Source organism: Salvelinus sp. IW2-2015, linkage group LG15 (assembly GCF_002910315.2).
Source record: "Salvelinus sp. IW2-2015 linkage group LG15, ASM291031v2, whole genome shotgun sequence".
NCBI lineage: Eukaryota > Metazoa > Chordata > Actinopteri > Salmoniformes > Salmonidae > Salvelinus > Salvelinus sp. IW2-2015.
The window spans coordinates 12,713,201-12,733,041 of NC_036855.1; the positions used below are offsets into that span (position 1 = coordinate 12,713,201).

A 19,841-nucleotide genomic window follows, 5' to 3' on the forward strand; every position below is an offset into this window, starting at 1 on the left:
AAGAAGTGGGCTCATCAATAAGAAAATGAGCTCATCTAATAAGAACATGGGGCTCATCCAATAAGAACAGTGGGCTCATCCAATAAGAACAGTGGGCTCATCCAATAAGAACAGTGGGCTCATCCAATAAGAACAGTGGGCTGATGATAAGTTTATATAGAATAACAGAACCTCTAGGCTGAGTCGTTCTAAGTGCCAATTAGAGAGAGAGAGAGGTAGGTAAAGAAAGCAGAGTGGGAGAAATACCGCTCCAGAGATAGGATGAAAGGAGAGTGAGAGGAAAAGAAAGGAGGAGGGAGCAAGATAGAGGGGGAGTGAGTGGTAGCGAGAGAGTGGGAGAAAACAAGGTAAAGGAGAAGGAAAAAGAGAGAGAAAGCAAAATAGTGTGTCTCTGTAGGAGGATGACAGTGTTCACTTCCTGGTCGATGGGATGAAGTGAACACACAGTTCACGAGAGACGAATACGGGCTGAGAGGACAAAGAAACATATACACCAAAGGAAACATTGCGCCTGTGTGTCCCACTACACCAACGCTAGCCATCCTCTACAGGGAAGAGTCAGACCCAGGAAAGCAGCACAGCACTCAGTAATGGAGGTAGGTCCCCTCAGGGCTCAGGCTCAACATGTTATGGCTGCTAAACTGGATGTGATGGGCTACAAGTAGATCATATTGACTAGCCCAGGGCAAACATGCTAGGAAGTCATGGAAAGAAGTCGAGCATTTGGATGTTTTCTGATTCGGCAATTCTTTACTGTAAGCAGAGGAGATGTTTTGCAGTCTATGATTGAAGAAGAACATGTATTTTAACAATTAAAGAGTGGAAAAGTTGATCCTTTTGTGCAGGTGTTTAGCTTGTTTTCTAAAGAACAACTCTCTGGAGTACATGCACCTTGGTCCTGACTGAGGTGTCAGCTTTCTACTGCCTCTAAACACTATCAAGTTCAGTTGTTGAAACTACAACTATCAATATAATATGTAGCAATAAAATGTTACATACTACAGCTTTTGATAGTGAATAGAAGAAACAGCAAATGACACAGTTTACAGCAGGGGGCATCTGTGTTGCTGTACTAAATTTATAAACTGTATTTCTATCTGGAAAATGCAAGACAATATAATAACAATAAATCAAATCACGTATTCATTAGACACAATTCATGACACAGAAATAGATCGTTATTCTCTTAACAGACAACCTACAACCCCAGTGTACATCAAACAAGGAGATTAGTGTACGCTGCCATAACGTCAAACCATTGTGACATCTGGGAACATTATGTGTTGAAACCTGCAGCCAGGTTTAAATACAGGGTCTGGTGACAAGACTAGATATTTGATAAACAGGGCACCTGCACAGACACGTCCAGCTGTCGTGCAGCTTTATGCTGGGAATAAAAATGGATACAGGGAGACGTGTGGGTGTAGAGAAACTGGAGATGACAGGCTTTGGAAAGCAGCACAGAACTGGCTTTTCTTATATTCCATCTGCAGTCTCTTCAGACTAACCATTAAAACCTGCTAATGAAGCTCTCAAAATACCTGGCCCAGATACCCAAATACAGCATGTGTATGTAAGGCTTGATTCAGCGATGCTAATGTGGGGATGCTATTGCTCTAGTTTTAGCACAGTGAATGAGAAGACAACATTGATTCCCCACCCCCAAATATGCATACATTTATTTCCTTTAAAAATCAGAACATAAAGTACATTAAGTCCTCAAATGTCGGCTGCACAAACAACAACCAATGTTAACCTTAAACAGTAGTTAAAGGCCCAGTGCAGTAAAACTGTGATTTACCTGTATTTTAAATATAATTCCATACTGTGAAATTGTGAAAATAGTGATAATTCCATTTTAGTGTAAGAGCTGTTTGAAAAGTCCTCCTGAAATTTCAGCATGTTTTGGTGGGATGGAGTTTTGGCCAATAAGAATATCAAACCAAAAACAGCTTCCCCTCCCCACAGTCCTAACAAAATTATTGCTTGAGAAATTGCTATTTGCTAAGACACTATTTTTGCTGAAAGAAGCCATTTAAAAAATATATTAAATCACAGTAAAGTACTTAATTGTTACCCAGAAATGATTTGATATTGGTATACAAATGGCTGGATTGGACCTTTAAAGGACAACTTATTGTATTTTGGATGTAAATGGCATGTTATAGAAGTGTCCAGAAAAAAACATAACTTATGACGTCTTAATATGCTGTCTGGGGAGTCCAACCTCTGGGGGGAGAGTTGGCTCCGAAAGCTCGTGGGCTTCATGCTACGCCAGTGTTTATCATTTTGAGGGTCCGAATTATCGAATTATCATAGCGAATTATCATTGATGAATGATTTGGAGGAAACTAAACCATGATTGTTCTCCCAGCATATCACTTTTTATGCTTTGGAACTGTTTAGGCCTACAGTATACTAAAGCTTATTTACAATACAATATTACAATTATATAAAGATAATGTATGTAAACATTCATGCATAAAGAACAACCCTGTCCAGACCTGTTTGAATAATGCATTGCGCCATGCACTTTGTAGCCTACTCTGTAACTTAATTACCCTGTTTTTGTTTTTACGGTGTGCATTAGGGCCTAAATTAGGGCCTTTATACTGTCTARTAATTGTATTTTGTTACACATCCAGATACTCAGCTCATTTGTGTGGTAACTTTTTTTAGGGATGGGAGAGGTTCTCTGAATATTTATTTGTATGGCTGTGGACAGGTCAAGGTTATCGGGACTATATACACCCAGTCTTAAATAGTTTGATAACAAAAGTAGGCTGTAATGATGAGAGTATAAAACTATCGACTATACAAGTGTGCTATTTTCTGTTGATGTATACAGCYTGTGTCATACCAAGAGGTCTAAGACAGGTTGGAATCATTTGCATACAGGGAGGGACCAGGGAATTTGGTCAGTGGGCAGATAAGAAACACATTTTAAGTCATGTGTAGATGCAACAAATCCCAATCAGATAATGATCGGATCATCTTAATCAGATGAGGACAACCACCTGTTAACGCAAGGTGTAACCACGGCTTCTGTGTAACTAATGGCTGGTCAAGATAAGAGGCCTGGCTCTACTTCAAACCTAACAGCTCTGTCACATGGGTATTCAGCCCCCTGATTCAAGGCTTTGAGTTGAAGCCAGTGTAATACCATCCCCAACAATATAGAACTTTCTACCTGCCAATCTCTTCAAAATCAAATCAAATCAAATCAAATGTATTTATATAGCCCTTCGTACATCAGCTGATATCTCAAAGTGCTGTACAGAAACCCAGCCTAAAACCCCAAACAGCAAGCAATGCAGGCGTAGAAGCACGGTGGCTAGGAAAAAACTCCCTAGAAAGGCCARAACCTAGTTTGGAGCTAAATGTACTCCTCCTCTAATGCATCTCAGTAGACACTCCTGTCACTTCTTGTCTTAAAAAGGGCCTCAGCTTTTTTTGGGTCCACAAGCTTTCAGTCTGTGGTTCTACATTATTGAAAGAGGATAGTCCTAGAGATACTTTTACTTACTTTAAAATCCTACTCCCTTTTTTGTTTTCTGTTGCAAGTGAAACGGGTCACTGCAGTGTCAGTTTTAGATGCAGGTTAGTCGAAAAAAAAAGAAAAATCAAAAACAAGATTTAAGATGAAATTGGCCATGGACCATGGGCATGATGCAATTCTAAAAATAAGAATATTTGCTGCCATACATTTTCACTGTCATTTCATTTTTAGTCCAACTCAGAGATAAAAGCCTAAGAAGTAAATATTTCATGATTACGGAGAGGCTACTGATCTGTAGCATCTAACGGACGACACACACAACTCTCTAAAACGATTTTTGGATAGATTCCAGGCACTTCCAGTAACATTAAGTGTTCAGCCATCAGAGAACAATCATCGATGTAGAATGTGGATAACGTGGCTCAATAAGGAAATGTATATAAAAAAACATAAAGCCTTTAGCACTTGTCATTTTGCGGCATGGTCATTAAAGGGTAAAGGGTACCATTTGGACTCAATTAAAGACACGTTTATCCTTGCTTGGAGCCCAGCTGCTAGGCTTATGCAAATGCATTTCACAATGTAAATAGCAGGCAGCCCAGAAATACAATGAATAGAATGGACATCCTCCTCTCTAAAAGTTGATTGTTTGTCAGTCTAATGTCTAATTTCAGAGTGTCGAATCGCTTCAGGCAAGCGTTCTAAATTCAGAGATAGGTCTCCATTAAAATGGGCCTGGCTGTTCTTGCCTCAATGAAAAGCAATAGTGCTGAATTAATGAGTATAGTACATGCTCACTTCATCACAACACTCATTTAACCTTGCCCCCCATCCACACAAAGCCCTATCCTCAACCACTCAAAACGATTGATTGAAAGACACTTAGGGTAGCCTACAAAATACCCACCGGCAGCTAAATCGTGCAACCTCATATTCAAACATAAAGTTGACATTTTGATTGATGTCACACACACACAGACACTCACTCTTCCCTCAGTGGCAGTAAGTGTGTGCGATTCACTCTTCAGCGCTAAGGGGTCATTTACTCACAGCCTCCTCAGCGATGTACTAAGTGGATCATCCAATTAGATCCCATTGTATGCTCTAAGGAGGAAACATCACACACATGCAGAGCCTGGATGGATGGATAGCAGGGGAAAACGAGGGACAGTGAAAGATAGATGCTTGTCTCTGCCTCCCACATCATTCTCAGTACAGTCTAATATTAAAGAAGATTACTCATACTTTCTACACAATGAATAACAGATTATTTTTTATATCTAACTAGGTAAGTCAGTTAAGAACAAATTCTTATTTACAATGACAGTCTACCGGGGAACAGTGGGTTAACTGCCTTGTTCAGGGGCAGAACAACAGATTTTCACCTTGTCAGCTCGGGGATTCAGTCCAGCAACATTTTGGTTACTGGCCAAATGCTCTAACCACTAGGCTACCTGCCACCCCTGACGATGTCAAGCGATGTCAGGGGGATCCTTGACAGGTTACACAGCAAGAGAGACAGGTCCTTCATGTTCAATTATTCACCTCATCACACACTGGAAATGCTTTTGCTGCCATGTACCACCCTTTTCGATAGCTCACACACACACACACACACACACACACACACACACACACACACACACACACACACACACACACACACACACACACACACACACACACTCACCCTTTATGCGAGCTTGGCATAATGGCTGTGTCATGACTAGGAGGACCTTAGGCTAAAAATGTTGATCATCTTGTCTCCTCTCCCTATTCACAGTCTACGTGCCACGAGGGGACAGCAAGTCAGACTGGTGATTTCAATACATGATATTAGTTATTAATAATCAAAATACAATTGTAGTCGGAAGTTTACATACACTTAGGTTGAAGTCATTAAAGCTCGTTTTTCAACCACTCCACAAATTTATTGTTAGCAAACTATAGTTTTGGCAAGTCGGATAGGACAACTACTTTGTGTATGACACAAGTAATTTTTCCAATAATTGTTTACAGACAGATTATTTCACTTATAATTCACTGCATCACAATTCCAGTGGRTCAGAAGTTTACATACACTAAGTTGACTGTGCCTTTAAACAGTTTGAACATTTCCAGAAAATGATGTCATGGCTTTAGAAGCTTCTGATAGGCTAATTGACATAATTTTTGTCAATTGGAGGTGTACCTCTGGAATTATTTCAAGGTCTACCTTTAAACTTGGTGCCTCTTTGCTTGACATCATGGGAAAATCAAAAGAAATCAGCCAAGACCTCTGAAAAAAAATTGTAAACCTCTACAAGTCTGGCTCATACTTGGGATCAATTTCCAAACACCTGAAGGTACCACGTTCATCTGTACAAACAATAGTACGCAAGTATAAACACCATGGGACCACGCAGCCGTCATACCGCTCAGGAAGGAGACATACTTTGGTGCGAAAGGTGCAAATCAATCCCAGAACAACAGCAAAGGACCTTGTGAAGATGCTGGAGGAAACAGGTACAAAAGTATCTATATCCACAGTATCGACATAACCAGCAAGGAAGAAGCCACTGCTCCAAAACCGCCATAAAAAAGCCAGACTACGGTTTGCAACTGCACATGGGGACAAAGATCGTACTTTTTGGAGAAATGTCCTCTGGTCTGATGAAACAAAAATAGAACTGTTTGGCCATAATGACCATCGTTATGTTTGGAGGAAAAAGGGGGAGGCTTGCAAGCCGAAGAACGCCATCCCAACCGTGAAGCACGGGGGTGGCAGCATCATGTTGTGGGGGTGCTTTGCTGCARGAGGGACTGGTCCACTTCACAAAATAGATGGCATCATGAGAAGGTAAAATTATGTGGATATATTGAAGCAACATCTCAAGACATCAGTCAGGAAGTTAAAGCTTGGTCGCAAATGGGTCTTCCAATTGGACAATGACCCCAAGCATACTTCCAAAGTTGTGATAAAATGGCTTAAGGACAACAAAGTCAAGGTATTGGAGTGGCCATCACAAAGCCCTGACCTCAATCCTATGGAAAATTTGTGGGCAGAACTGAAAAAGTGTGTGCGAGCAAGGAGGCCTACAAACCTGACTCAGTAACACCAGCTCTGTCAGGAGAAATGGGCCAAAATTCACCCAACTTATTGTGGGAAGCTTGTGGAAGGCTACCTGAGACGTTTGACCCAAGTTAAACAATTTAAAGGCAATGCTACCAAATACTAATTGAGTGTATGTAAACTTCTGACCCACTGGGAATGTGATGAAAGAAATAAAAGCTGAAATAAATCATTATCTCTACTATTATTTTGACATGTCACATTCTTAAAATAAAGTTGTGATTCTAACTGACCTAAGACAGGGAATTTTTACTAGGATTAAATGTCAGGAATTGTGAAAAACTGAGTTTAAATGTATTTGGCTAAGGTGTATGTAAACTTCCGACTTCAACTGTATGACGTAATTTCAAAACTTCTTGATGTTGTCATGAAATAGACATTTTTACCTAGTTGTATCTAGACATCTCACATCTCTTTAACCAAATAGGCCTTAACATATGCATGTGTACATTGCGACCCCAATAGAAAACACACGTAACTCTTTTAATATTGACCATATCGAGACGGTACTTCTAAGAAGTGCCATCTGGCCCTGTGGCTATTGAGGTACAGTAGAGCCCAGCAGCACGTTCATTGTGAGATTAGCATTCACGTCGGTAGCCATGAAGTGCTTTGAAAGGCTGGTCATGGCTCACATCAACACCGTCATTCCGGAAACCCTAGACCCGCTCCAATTCGCATACCGCCCCAACATATCTACAGATGACGGAATCTCAATCGCACTCCACACTGTCCTTTCCCACCTGGACAAAAGGAGCACCTATGTGAGAATGCTGTTCATTAACTACAGCTCAGCGTTCAACATCATAGTGCCCACAAAGCACTATGGTGCTTAGCTCAGTTTATCACTAAGCTAAGGACCCTGGGACTAAACACCTCCCTCTGCAACTGGATCCTGGACTTCCTAAAGGGCTGTCCCTAGGTGGTAAGGGTAGGCAACAACACATATGCCACGCTGATCCCCTCAGGGGTGCGTGCTTAGTCCCCTCCTCTACTCCCTGTTCACCCACGACTGCGTGGCCAAGCACACACTTCAACACCATCATTAAGTTTGCTGACGACACAACGTTGGTAGACCTGATCAGCAACAACGATGAGACAACCTACAGGGAGGAGGTCAGAGACCTGGCAGGACAACAACCTCTCCCTCAACATGAGCAAGACAAAGGAGCTGCTTGTGGACCACAGGAAAAGGAGGGCCAAACACACCCCCATTCACATCGACAGGGCTGTATTGGAAAACTATCAGGGTCCAAATATATCAAGACAGTCGTGAAGAGGGCACGACAACACCTTTTCCCCCTCAGGAAACCCTCCCACACACACTTTTGTTTTTACACCGATGCTACTCGCTGTTTATTATCTATGCATAGTCACTTTACCTACATGTACAAATTACCTTGACTAACCTGTACCCCTGTATATAGCCTCGTTATTGTTATTTTATTGTGTTGCTTTTTATTTAGTAAATATTTTCTTAACTCTGTTTCTTGAACTGCATTGTTGGTTAAGGGCTTGTAATTAAGCATTTCACGGTAAGGTCTACTACACCTGTTGTACTCGACGCATGTGACAAATAAAATTAGATTTGATTTGAAGTATAAATCCTGTCCTTTATGACCCTGCTCTAGCCTCTATGAGGTAATGGATTGGCTACGTGTGTCACTGTGGGTGTCTGAGTGCCAGCTGGTCCTCTGTGTGGCAGGGCTTTGTGTCAGGCAGGTCAGCTGGGGCTTGGGGGAACCAGCAGCAACCCTTCTTCCCGCTACACACACTCACTCAAAGAGATCACTCCCTTCAAACCCCACTCTCAGTGTCGCCACAAAACCCCCACCCACCCCAATCCTTCTCCAGTGACTGAAAACCTTAATCATGGTGATCCTAGAAGGCCTGAGGGTCAGATGGATGTTAAAAATATATATATACATTTCGATGATGTAGGCCTAATCTTGATGAAATTATAGCATTTTCCTAAATACAAGAAGACCCTCTGATAGGTTTAGTGGAGACAGTTCACATACATTATCTTAAATATCTATGATAGTCAATGTAAAATGAGAGCAATAAACCACAGATGTAAGGAAATATTGCCTTACTGCTAATGCTGAGCACTTGGAATGGATATCCTTAAATCAATAATGGCCCATCTGTGAACATTGTGCAAAATATTCCTCGGATCAACATCCTATCATGGAAAAGTTGATCAATTAAGGTTTTTATGTTAAAAGGTGGAAACAATTTAGGCTGCTTGTCTAAAACAAGGGCTTACTTCTACAGAGGCTGAGAATGTGGGCGAGCTAAACTGATATAGCAGCACTGAATGCAACTCAAAGCCGCTTAAAGCCCTCAGCAGCAGCACCAGTGGTGTAAAGTATTGAAAATAATGTACTTTTTACTCCATACATTGTCCCTGACATCCAAAAGTACTTAGCAGGACAGGAAAATACTCCAATTCACGCACTTATCAAGAGAACATCCCTGGTCATCCCTACTGCCTCTGATCTGGTGGACTCACTAAACACACATGCTTAATTTGTAAATKATGTCTGAGTGTTGGAGATAGCCCCTGGCTATTCTTAAATATAAAAAACATGAAAACCGCGCCGTCTGGTTTGCTTAATATAAGGAATTAGAAATTACTTATACTCTGACTTTTAAAACTTAAGCATATTTTATCAATTACATTTATGTTTGATACTTAAGTATACTTAAAACCAAATACTTTTATTTGATTTTTACTCAAGTAGTATTTTCCTGGGTGACTTTTACTTGAGTCATTTTCTATTAAGGTATCTTTAATTTTACTCAAGTATGACAATTGGGTACTTTTTCCACCACTGACTACTACTGCACCATTTGCCCTCTATTCTAAAGTGTAGTCATGTATTTTACACTCAAATATGGTGTTTTCTGTTTAATAGGAGTACATCAACTACCAGACAAGAGTCCACACAAAGACTGGCACACTTCAGGAGACAAAGAAAGAGAGGGGTTCTTTCTCTTCAGCCAGAGAGGTGTTTGTTCAGAGTGGGTGCAGGGCAGTGTGGGAGGAACAGAGAAGGGAGGGGAGGAACAGAGAGGGGAGGGGAGGTTATTACACAGTCAGTTGACGGAGAAAAGGGGCAGAGGGAGTTTGGGAGTGTAAAGAATCCATTGTGAGGAAAGGAGTTAATCACTTGAGCGGCGTGTGCCGGTGTAAAATGAGCACATGTTGTACACCCCATTCCCCGGGGGGGCTTCCAAGGTCCCATCTCCTGCCTTGCTGAATTTACATGTCAGTAAAGGAAGACCCACCCCTCAGAATGGTACCCTCTTGGCGTGGTGATGTGTTCACTGCATGATTGGTTCATTCAGACACACACACTCAGACACACAAACACAGCTCCGCGGTATTTCAAGGACTGGAACGATTGCAGCGCGTTAGTCTGCTAGATGGATGCTTTTCCGTGGCAGTAAGTCAATGTGAATATTTTCTAGTCTTGTGATGAATTCTGGTGGTGAATTCTAGAATTTGAGAGKGATTGTGAGAGAATTAGTTGAGATACATCAACCAGACAGACAGCAGGGGGGAGGGGAGAAGAACGATGTCAAAGATTGTTTACATGTGGCATCTGGCATTTGTTCTGTACTTGAACAGGTATACATCTAAATAATGATTAGCTATTATTTGTGCATTGTAAGGGAACCATGCCAAACAGTATAATCATGTAGAATGTATCCTCGTTATTTTCTTACATGCTGTATTGGATAGTGGCCAAGTGACTGTATTCTCTTTTGTCCATTGTGATTCTAGTCCTTGTCCACATAGCTATTATTGCATTTTCTATGAAAACATAAGATGAGCAAAAGAGGTGCATGTTTTGGCAATCTTTTCATCTCCTCCTGAGAGACAAATAGTGCAAAACTAACGCTCCTTATTCAATCAAAACAACTGCACTTGCACAATGCTCTAATCATGAAGAGCATTAACAGTGACAGCTATGCATGTCTTTCAGGCCAGCCACACTGTGGAAATAATGATTTGCAACAGATTAGCCGTCAGCTACGTACTACTTAATGGGACTATTATAGTTGGCCCTTTGAAACCATGCTTTTGTTCCTGTGGACATTATGCTTAAAGAAAGGACACCAGGTAGTTGGGGAGCCCAAAGGCAATATCATTCACTTCGGAGACCTCTGCTTATTAGTAACTAGTGTGAACTGAAAATACACTATATGTCTGTTCCCTAGAGGATTAGAGATCATGGTTGGCAACATCTGGGACCTTGTATCTCCCAGGGCAGGGGTGAGGAAGAGAGGGTACGTCTACAGCAGGGGTAGGCCACCCTGGTCCTGGAGGGCCACAGGTACTTTATGTTTTTGATTTAACCCACCTGGAAGACCAGGTGTGTTAAATTTAGGCAATCATTGAACTGATCAATTAGCTCAATTGGTCAGGTGTGGTGCCTAGTTGGAACAAATTCCTGCAGTACCAGTGGCACTCCAGGAACAGGGTGGCCTACCGCCGGTCTACAGTATGGTTGTTGCAGAAAATAAATGCCTTTATAGAACAAAGTTACATTCACAAAATACAACAATAACAAAACATCTGAAATCGAAATGTCTTCCCTGCAGATGGAAACATTGACAATACCGCCCTGGGGTCAAGAGTATAACACCCATTCCCAGTACCTCTTCAACAGCATACGTTAAAGCTGCCAGGACATCTATTCTGCCCTCACCTATGCCCAGAGACCATGGGAAGTGTCAGCAGCTTCATCTCAGGTCCCAGTCTCCACAGCAAGCACTGTCAGGCCACGGAGTACAAACTAAAGAAGGCAGGCCATCCCCGGAAAACAGGCCGGAGCCTGGATGGCCTACTGAAGTACAGCTTTGCTCAGGGGTCTTCCAACCACACCACAAAAGACATCTCTCAGGCAGGCAGGAGTGAGGACTTATTTTACTTAAAGGTGAGCCAGAAGTCGCGGATGACTCACCGCAGAGGCGTACCAACAGAAGATCGTGTAGGAGAGGGACATTCTACTGATATGGAACCAGACAGTAGAGTGACACCTAAACTGCTGCCTATGTCTGGGAAACTGGAGAAGGTGAGACTCTGACTTGCTCAACATACTTTTGAATATGTCTATGTTGTATAATTAATAACCAGTAAGACAACGTCAAACACAAGATCAGACAAGCACAGTAGGTACTGTAGCAAACAACCACATTACCTCTGTTGAAACACCAAGCCTTGTGTTGTCCAGTCTGTTTTGAACCATCTCCAAGGTTGATGACTAAAGCCCCAATTCTGAGTTAGTTTTTTTAGCCTAACTGCAGCAGCACATAACCACACTCAAAGACATAGACATAGCTAGGTGAAAGGACTGACATTCCAAGAGATTGAAATAATAATTGTAAACATTTTGAAACTATACCGTATTTGTTAACAAAGACTAAAATGACAGCAAAAACAAGCAATTGAGTATAACCTTATATAACCTTATGATTGTGCGCTCAAGAAGGCATTATAAGTTATATTCTTCAAGAATGAATGGGTAGGCTATATTTTATTCATGAAAATCACAGTAAATATTGCAATGCCTTGATATTTTGTAAGATGCCATCAGTGATGTTCTTATGCAAACCCTGCTCTCTGAATAAATCAAATCACATTTTATTGGTCACATACACATGGTTACTAAATGTTAATGCGAGTGTTACAAAATGCTTGTGCTTCTAGTTCTGACAATGCAGTAATATCTAACAAGTAATCTAACAAATTCACAATAACTACCTTATACACACAACTGTAAAGGGATGAATAAGAATTTGTACATATAAATATAAATATATGGATGAGCGATGGCCGTGCGCCATAGGCAAGAYGCAGTAGATGGTATAGAATACAGTATATACATATGAGATGAGTAATGTAGGATATGTAAACATTATTAAAGTGGCGTTATTTAAAGTGACTAGTTATACCTTTACTACGTCCATTTATTAAAGTGGCCAGAGATTTGAGTCTGTATGTTGGTAGCAGCCTCTCTATGTTAGTGATGGCTGTTTAACAGTCTGATGGCCTTGAGATAAAAACTGTTTTTCAGTCTCTCTGTCCCAGCTTTGATGCACCTGTACTGACCTCACCTTCTGGATGATAGCGGGGGGAACAGGCCATGGCTCGGGTGGTTGTTGAGCTTGATGATCTTTTTGGCCTTCCTGTGACATCGGGTGCTGTAGGTGTTCTGGAGGGCAGGTAGTTTGCCCCCGGTGAAGCATTGTGCAGTCCGCACTACCCTCTGGAGAGCCGTGCGGTTGAGGGCGGTGCAGTTGCCATACCAGGCGGTGATATAGCCGTAAGGCACTTTAACAGGCACTTTAACAGTGCCACACATTATTAACCCTTGTAAATCTAAGGGTTCTAAGCTGACATGGAATTGTTTTAAGGTGGTCATACTATGGATCATTTAGCTACTTGATTTCGAATTTTAGGACCCCTTTAGGTATCAAAACAAGTTGATTAAATATTGAATTTGGCCTTTACTATTATAGCCCAGAGAAACACATTGTATAACACATTCAGAAATTGTCATAAACACATAAACAGTCCAAAAATAAATCATAAGAAACCAGGTTTTTAAATGTGTCTGTCCTATATCTAGGAGATAGAAGAAAGATCAGAYCACATTGTTTGTATTTTTTACACATATTTAACCCTTTTTTGGGTTTGGCACAAAACTACCTTCATACCTCCATTCATTTTTTTAAATCGGTACCGGTTACCTTCAGATGAGACCTGTGACACTCATGTTTGTGAGAGTCTCCCCTTTCCATGGAGTGGTCATAATAGTTTTGTAGGTCAAACCGTTCCTACGCTACAGACGTTTTTGTGAGAAGACCGATTTTCAGGATGTCTCTTGGTCTGACAAACAGCGCTCTAGCTCTGTCACCTTTCACCACAGATGTCTCCTGGTCTGACAAACAGCGCTCTAGCTCTGTCACCTTTCACCACAGATGTCTCCTGGTCTGACAAACAGCGCTCTAGCTCTGTCACCTTTCACCACAGATGTCTCCTGGTCTGACAAACAGCGCTCTAGCTCTGTCACCTTTCACCACAGATGTCTCCTGGTCTGACAAACAGCGCTCTAGCTCTGTCACCTTTCACCACAGATGCGGAAGTGCGACATGGGCGGATGCGGTGGATTGAGATGCATCCAATGCCAAAAACAGATATCTCTATGTTATGGGGATTTTTTAAATTATGTTACTTAAATTGACGCACCAATCGACTCTAAGGGATTATTATCACAGAGTAGGGCTTTTCATATTTTCTCAGACAGTACAACAAGGTGGAGGAGGAGGAGGTTGGGTATAACAAGTGGTGTTTCCAGACAGCACAGACAGAAATATCTTATGTTACATATCTTTCATGACAGTTTCATGTATTCTGTATATTCATACATTGCATGTTTACATGTACAAATCTCACATTTCTGGGTGGATATAATCTGTTCCCCACAGCACTAAATGATGGATTAGTCATTGGCAGTATTATTTGCTTACATGAACATCTCCATTGGATGTTATCTGATCGACTTAATTTGTTCCATCTCCTTCCTCTACCTCTAGAATATGGACAAGGCTTTGATCYGGCCCACAGCCTTCAAGCCAGTCATCCCCAGGAGCACCTCTTCCACAGAGACTCACAACAACCTCACCCACCTCCTTAGTCCCCCAGAGAGGACCAGAGACTCTCAGGAGCCCAAACAGGACACATTTTCAGGGACCCTCTCAGACTCTGGGCAGGATTCAATGTCCAGCCTGCCTACTCACAGCACCAGTGGGAGCCACAGTGCTTCCACAGGCCCATTGACTCAGTGTGCAGAAGGCTCAGCCCATGACATGACCCATCCCCAGCAGCCCCCCCTCTCTACATGGACCAACGGGAATGGCATAAGTGCCAGTGCTAGGGTCGCAGCTCTAAGCAATGGAGGGGCAGCGAAGGCTAACAGGGACACCGTCTCCCTCCCCTCACCTCAGCAGCCTAGCCCTCTCTTGGAGGAGATGGGGGGCTGTAATCGCTCACCCATCTCCACAGATGAGTCCCTAATTGAGCTGCTGGAGCAGAGGCTGCTGGAGAGTGAGACAGAGCTGCAGGAGCTACAGGTGAGCTTTGAGGACAAAGAGGTGGACACGTGCCAGCTGTTTGAGGAGAAGCAGAGGTATTGTGTTGAGGAGATGGAGGGCCTGAAGCAGAGGTGCTCCACCAAGCTCAGGCAGGTCTCCCAGAGGGCTGTGATGAACCACCATGCCTTGCAGCTGAAGGTCAGCCAGCTGCAGCAGGACAACCAGAGGCTCCAGGACGAGCTGGTCCAGATGACCCAGGAGAAGGACCTGATAGAGGTCAAACTGATGTCGTTTGAGATGGAGAAGAACCAACTAGACCCCACCTTAGAGGAGACCCAGTGGGAGGTAAGTGGCCAGCAGGTGTCATGAGCCAGGAGTTTTGACCATATGGTCTTACCATGAAAGACTCAGGGCTAATTGTAGACTGTGACTAGGGCTCAATGTATTTTCTGTTCAGGTCACTAGGAAAAACGAGTTATGGCTACTGAACGCCAGGGTCTATGTCATTTCAAAAATGTCTTGGACAAAAGCAACCACTAGTTCAACACAGTTTTTACTCTTTCCATTTATTATTAGGTCTGCCAAAAGTCTGGGGAGATCTCGCTGCTGAAGCAGCAACTCAGGGACTCCCAGGCTTGTGTCACTCACAAGCTGAATGACATCGTCAGCCTCAAGGCCTCGCTGAAGGAGACCCGGTCCAAAATGGAGGCACTGGAAAAGCAGAACAAATTGCAGGAGGAAAAGATACGCTCTCGCAGTGTGGATGTCGAGGTACTACGTCTCTTTTCTTAAAAGAAAATCAGAGGAAGTATGATATGCAATCAGAGTAGATTTCTTTACTAATTTTCAGCCGCTACACTAGTGGTGAGCCAATGTAAATTTCATTTAAGAGTGAGTGACAATGCTAAACCTAGGCCATTATCTACTTGACCTCCATGTTCAATAGAAAAGTGCATTTGATAATGACACAATTCATATATTCCACCCCAGGTATGCCACAATGAGCTCCAGCGCAAGAAGAACGAGGCTGATCTACTAAGAGCAAAGGTGGACATACTGGAGACAGACATCAATGAAATGAAAAAGGACCTGGCCCTGGCAAAAGAACAGAGGCAGCAGCAAAAGGCCAAACTGGAGGCCCAGGCCCAGGAGAGGTCAGACCAGGCCCAGGAGAGGTCAGACCAGAGTGGGGGCACTGGAGGGAGCATGAGCACTGACTCCCTCCAGAGAGAGGTGAAGAAACTGAAAGTGGAGCTCAGGGAAGAGAGAGAGACTCAGGAGAGGCTGTCGAACAGCTTTGAGCATGAGAGACAGACGTGGAACAGGGAGAAGGACAGAGTCATCAAGTACCAGAAGCAGCTTCAGCTCAACTATCTGCAGATGCACAAGAAGAACCAAGACCTGAAGAGGATCCTGCAGGAGCTCACAGCAGAGCTGGAGAGTCGACCGGAGTTTGACGTGGACATCCACAGCTCAGGGTTACACTATGAGGATATTATCGCCACAGAAATGTGAGGGAGAAACCCACAGAGAATAGTAATAACGATGCTCAAATGTTCTAACAGGGTTATTAAACAGTCATATGAAACACATAATCTGGCCAAAACACAGGTGAGCTATTGCTGCCTTGGCAGGGGCAGCATTTTAGTGATAATCAAGTTGGCTAACATACTGCTGCAGGATATGATAGAATTGCGGTCAGGTTTGGATATTTTTTTATAAAAATCCTTAATTCTCTGTGACTGTGTAAAGCAGGCTTTAAAGGGCACATCCGGAGTTCAAACAATAACAAATAACAAAACAGCTGATGGGATGGGGCTTGAGAACTAGACAGAGCTATGGATGCAATGACTGATCATACATGAGATCAAAATTATAGATTTAACTGTGTTTTGAAGCTATACAGTGTTTGCTTACATTGGCTTTGTATACAAACATTTTAGGTTCTGATGAGGTAAGAGAGTTGAACTATGCTCTTTAAGCATTTATGAGTTGTATTATTTAAGATTCAATGACTATATCATGAATTTAGTCCTAAAATTGATGTAGCAACTCCAGATGGCCCTTTAAGCTTTTGTTATCCATAAGTGTGGTTTCCCGGAAACGGATAAAAAATATTTTTCAATGAACATTCTCCATTGAGCCTGCTTTTTAGTCCAGGACTAGGCTTAATCTGTGTCCAGGAAACCACCCCATAATGAAACCACCTCATAATGTTCAATTGACAGTAGCCTAGAAAGCCTACGAAATGGTTATTCCTCTTGAGAAGTTTCCCAGCATTGTAGTGAATTTGGGCATTCTTTCTGCATGTGTCAAGTCCTACATAAGATGTTGTAAGTCTCCACAACAACCACTGAGACACAGCAATATGATGTGATGTGTTTTTATTTAACCTTTTTGATCACGATCACCACTGTGGCCAGAGATATTGCAGAGAGAATGAGGCAAGAGGCTGCCCTCGTCAGCACCAACACAGATACTGGCATCTGCACATGTGTATGGGAGTTCACATATCTCTCCTGCAACATAATACAGTCGCTGCATGGCAACAAATGCGGAGGCGTGCAGCCTCTCGCTTCACACAGTCTTTGTTTTAGTTGGAAGTCGCCTGCTCTGTGTGGTAACCATATACTGTAGCCGCGTCTACCTTTAAGTGTCAAAGCACTGGGTGTACTGTGTATTTTGTGAATTATCATTCATATTATTTATTGATATAAAGGATACAAAAGTTGTAGTGATTAGTGTTGAAAGGAACTAATTAAACTGAGATGATAAAGAGTGTATATCGATGCACTTCCATTTTAAGAGTGGTTAGAACATGATTGTCAAAGTGCATCCCACACTACACTGAGAATGTCTCACTGGTAATGATATCTCAAAGATGTAAAACTTAGCTTTGGAGCTGATCACTTGAAAACAAATAACGTCTGAGAATATCTAACATGTACTGTATCTATTGGCATATTTATGATACATACACAGAGACATGTTTTTAAAATCTGACAATAAATGATGTATACGTACACTACAAAATCAACAGTGTGGTTTTTCATAACATCTCTATCACTGTAAAATGATTTGGCTACTTGATATATTAAACGTTTTCTCTTCCTCATATTGTTTAATCCCAGCCGATTGTGTTTGCTTTGCCCTTCTGGCATCTTCTGCTATCACATGGATGTTTTTCAATCCATTTCTCCAACATGACCCCATAAAGGTTAGAAAAGAGAACATAGGTTTTCTGAGACCTATAGAGGCATTCCAGCCTGTGTCAGTAATTGGACAGCAGTTAAGTACAGGAGATAGTATGATAATGGTGCCTTACCCAGCTGTGATTCTCTTGGCTGGCCAACATTCAAGCACAAAGAGGTTTGAATAAATTAGCAGGCAGAGGCACATGTGCAACATACAAAAGCAAGGCACTGGCCATAGAACAACTAGCTGTTTTGCAGATGTATAATAACCAAGTGAAATTGACCAGGTCCACGTTCAGTCTTGACTCTAGTCGTCCAGACCAATCCGTTTGTTCATTGACGTTTGTGTGCTCTATTTAATCCGTATCGCGGAAGTTTAGTGTTACAGTGTGATTGAAATTTCAAGGCAATGTTGTGTGTGAGTAATCATCTCATTTATCGCCTTAATTTGCTGGCAGAACTCAGCATGGTTGCTGATGACATCTAGGGGTGGGGTGTGGAAGTGGAAAATGGACTGAATATCATAACAATCTGGATTCACCAAATGTTGTACATTTACATGTTTACATTTGAGTAATTTAGCAAACACTCTTATCCAGAGTGACTTACATCAGTGCATTCATTTAAGATAGCTAGGTGAGACAACAACATACCAGAAGTGTAACAAGTACATTTTCCTTCAACAAAGTAGTTATCAGAAAAGTCTGTGCTAGTAAAACATGTTTTACTTTAAAAATATACAGTAGCAGTCAAAAGTTTGGACACACCTACTCATTCTATGGTTTTTCTTAATTTTTTACTATTTTCTACAGTACGTTGTAGAATAATAGTGAAGACATCAAAACTATGAAATAACACATATAGAATCAGGTAGTAACCAAAAAGGGAGAAAAAAAAGTGTTAAACAAATAGCCACCCTTTGCCTTGATGACAGCTTTGCACACTCTTGGCATTCTCTCAACCAGCTTCATGAGGTAGTCACCTGGAATTCATTTAAATTAACAGAAGTGCCTTGTTAAAAGTTAGTTTGTAGAATTTCTTTCCTTCTTGATGCGTTTGTCACATGTACTCCCTCTCCGGTGCTCGAGGTCGTCAGGCTGCTCATTATTACACACACCTGTCACCATCGGAACGTGCATCAGCGCCTCATCAGACTCACCTGGACTCAATCACCTATAGGGATTACCTTCCCTATATATGTCACTCCTTTTSGTTATTTTTCCTAGGGGTTATTGTTTCTGTTCCGTTGTTTCATGTTTGTACTCTACTTGTGTTTGTTGTTTTGTTCCTKGTGTTATTTATTATTAATGTCACTCCCTGAACTTTCTTCCCGCCTCCCAGCGTACACGTTACAGCGTTTGAGCCAGTCACTTGTGTTGTGACAAGGTAGGGGTGGTATACAGAAGATAACCCTATTTGGTAAAAGACCAAGTCCATATTATGGCAAGAACAGCTCAAATGAGCAAAGAGAAATGACCATCTATCAATAAATGAAGACAAAACATTTCAAGAACTTTGAAAGTTTCTTCAAGTGCAGTCGCAAAAATCATCAAGCGCTATGATGAAACTGGTTCTCATGAGAACCACCACAGGAAAGGAAGACCCAGAGTTACCCTTGCTGCAGAGGATAAGTTCAGAGTTACCAGCCTCAGAAATTTCAGCCCAAATAAATGCTTCACAGAGTTCAAGTAACAGACACATCTCAACATCAACTGTTCAGAGGAGACTGCGTTAATCAGGCCTTCATGGTTGAATTGCTGCAAAGAAACCACTACTAAAGGACACCAATAAGAAGAGGGAACTTGCTTGGGCCAAGAAACACGAGCAATGGACATTAGACTGGTGGAAATCTGTCCTTTGGTCTGATGAGTCCAAATTTGAGATTTTTGGTTYCAACCACTGTGTGTTTTTTAGATGCAGAGTAGGT

The 19,841-nt window shown here is 42.0% G+C and overlaps 1 protein-coding gene across 2 annotated transcripts; it reads left to right on the top strand.

The window, feature by feature from the left end:
• Nucleotides 1–281: 281 nt before the first annotated feature.
• Nucleotides 282–17,757, top strand: LOC111975054 (leucine zipper putative tumor suppressor 1-like). 2 transcript variants are annotated; one of them, XM_024003218.2, is made up of 5 exons: nt 282–596; nt 11,226–11,698; nt 14,223–15,065; nt 15,297–15,491; nt 15,711–17,757. In XM_024003218.2, exons 2-5 carry the CDS (start codon nt 11,348–11,350, stop codon nt 16,233–16,235), a joined length of 1,914 nt encoding a protein of 637 aa, XP_023858986.1. In that variant the 5' UTR covers nt 282–596; nt 11,226–11,347; the 3' UTR covers nt 16,236–17,757. The 2 variants fall into 2 exon arrangements, with proteins under 2 accessions (XP_023858986.1, XP_023858985.1); XM_024003217.2 differs by lacking the exon at nt 282–596 and adding an exon at nt 9,933–10,063.
• Nucleotides 17,758–19,841: the final 2,084 nt, after the last annotated feature.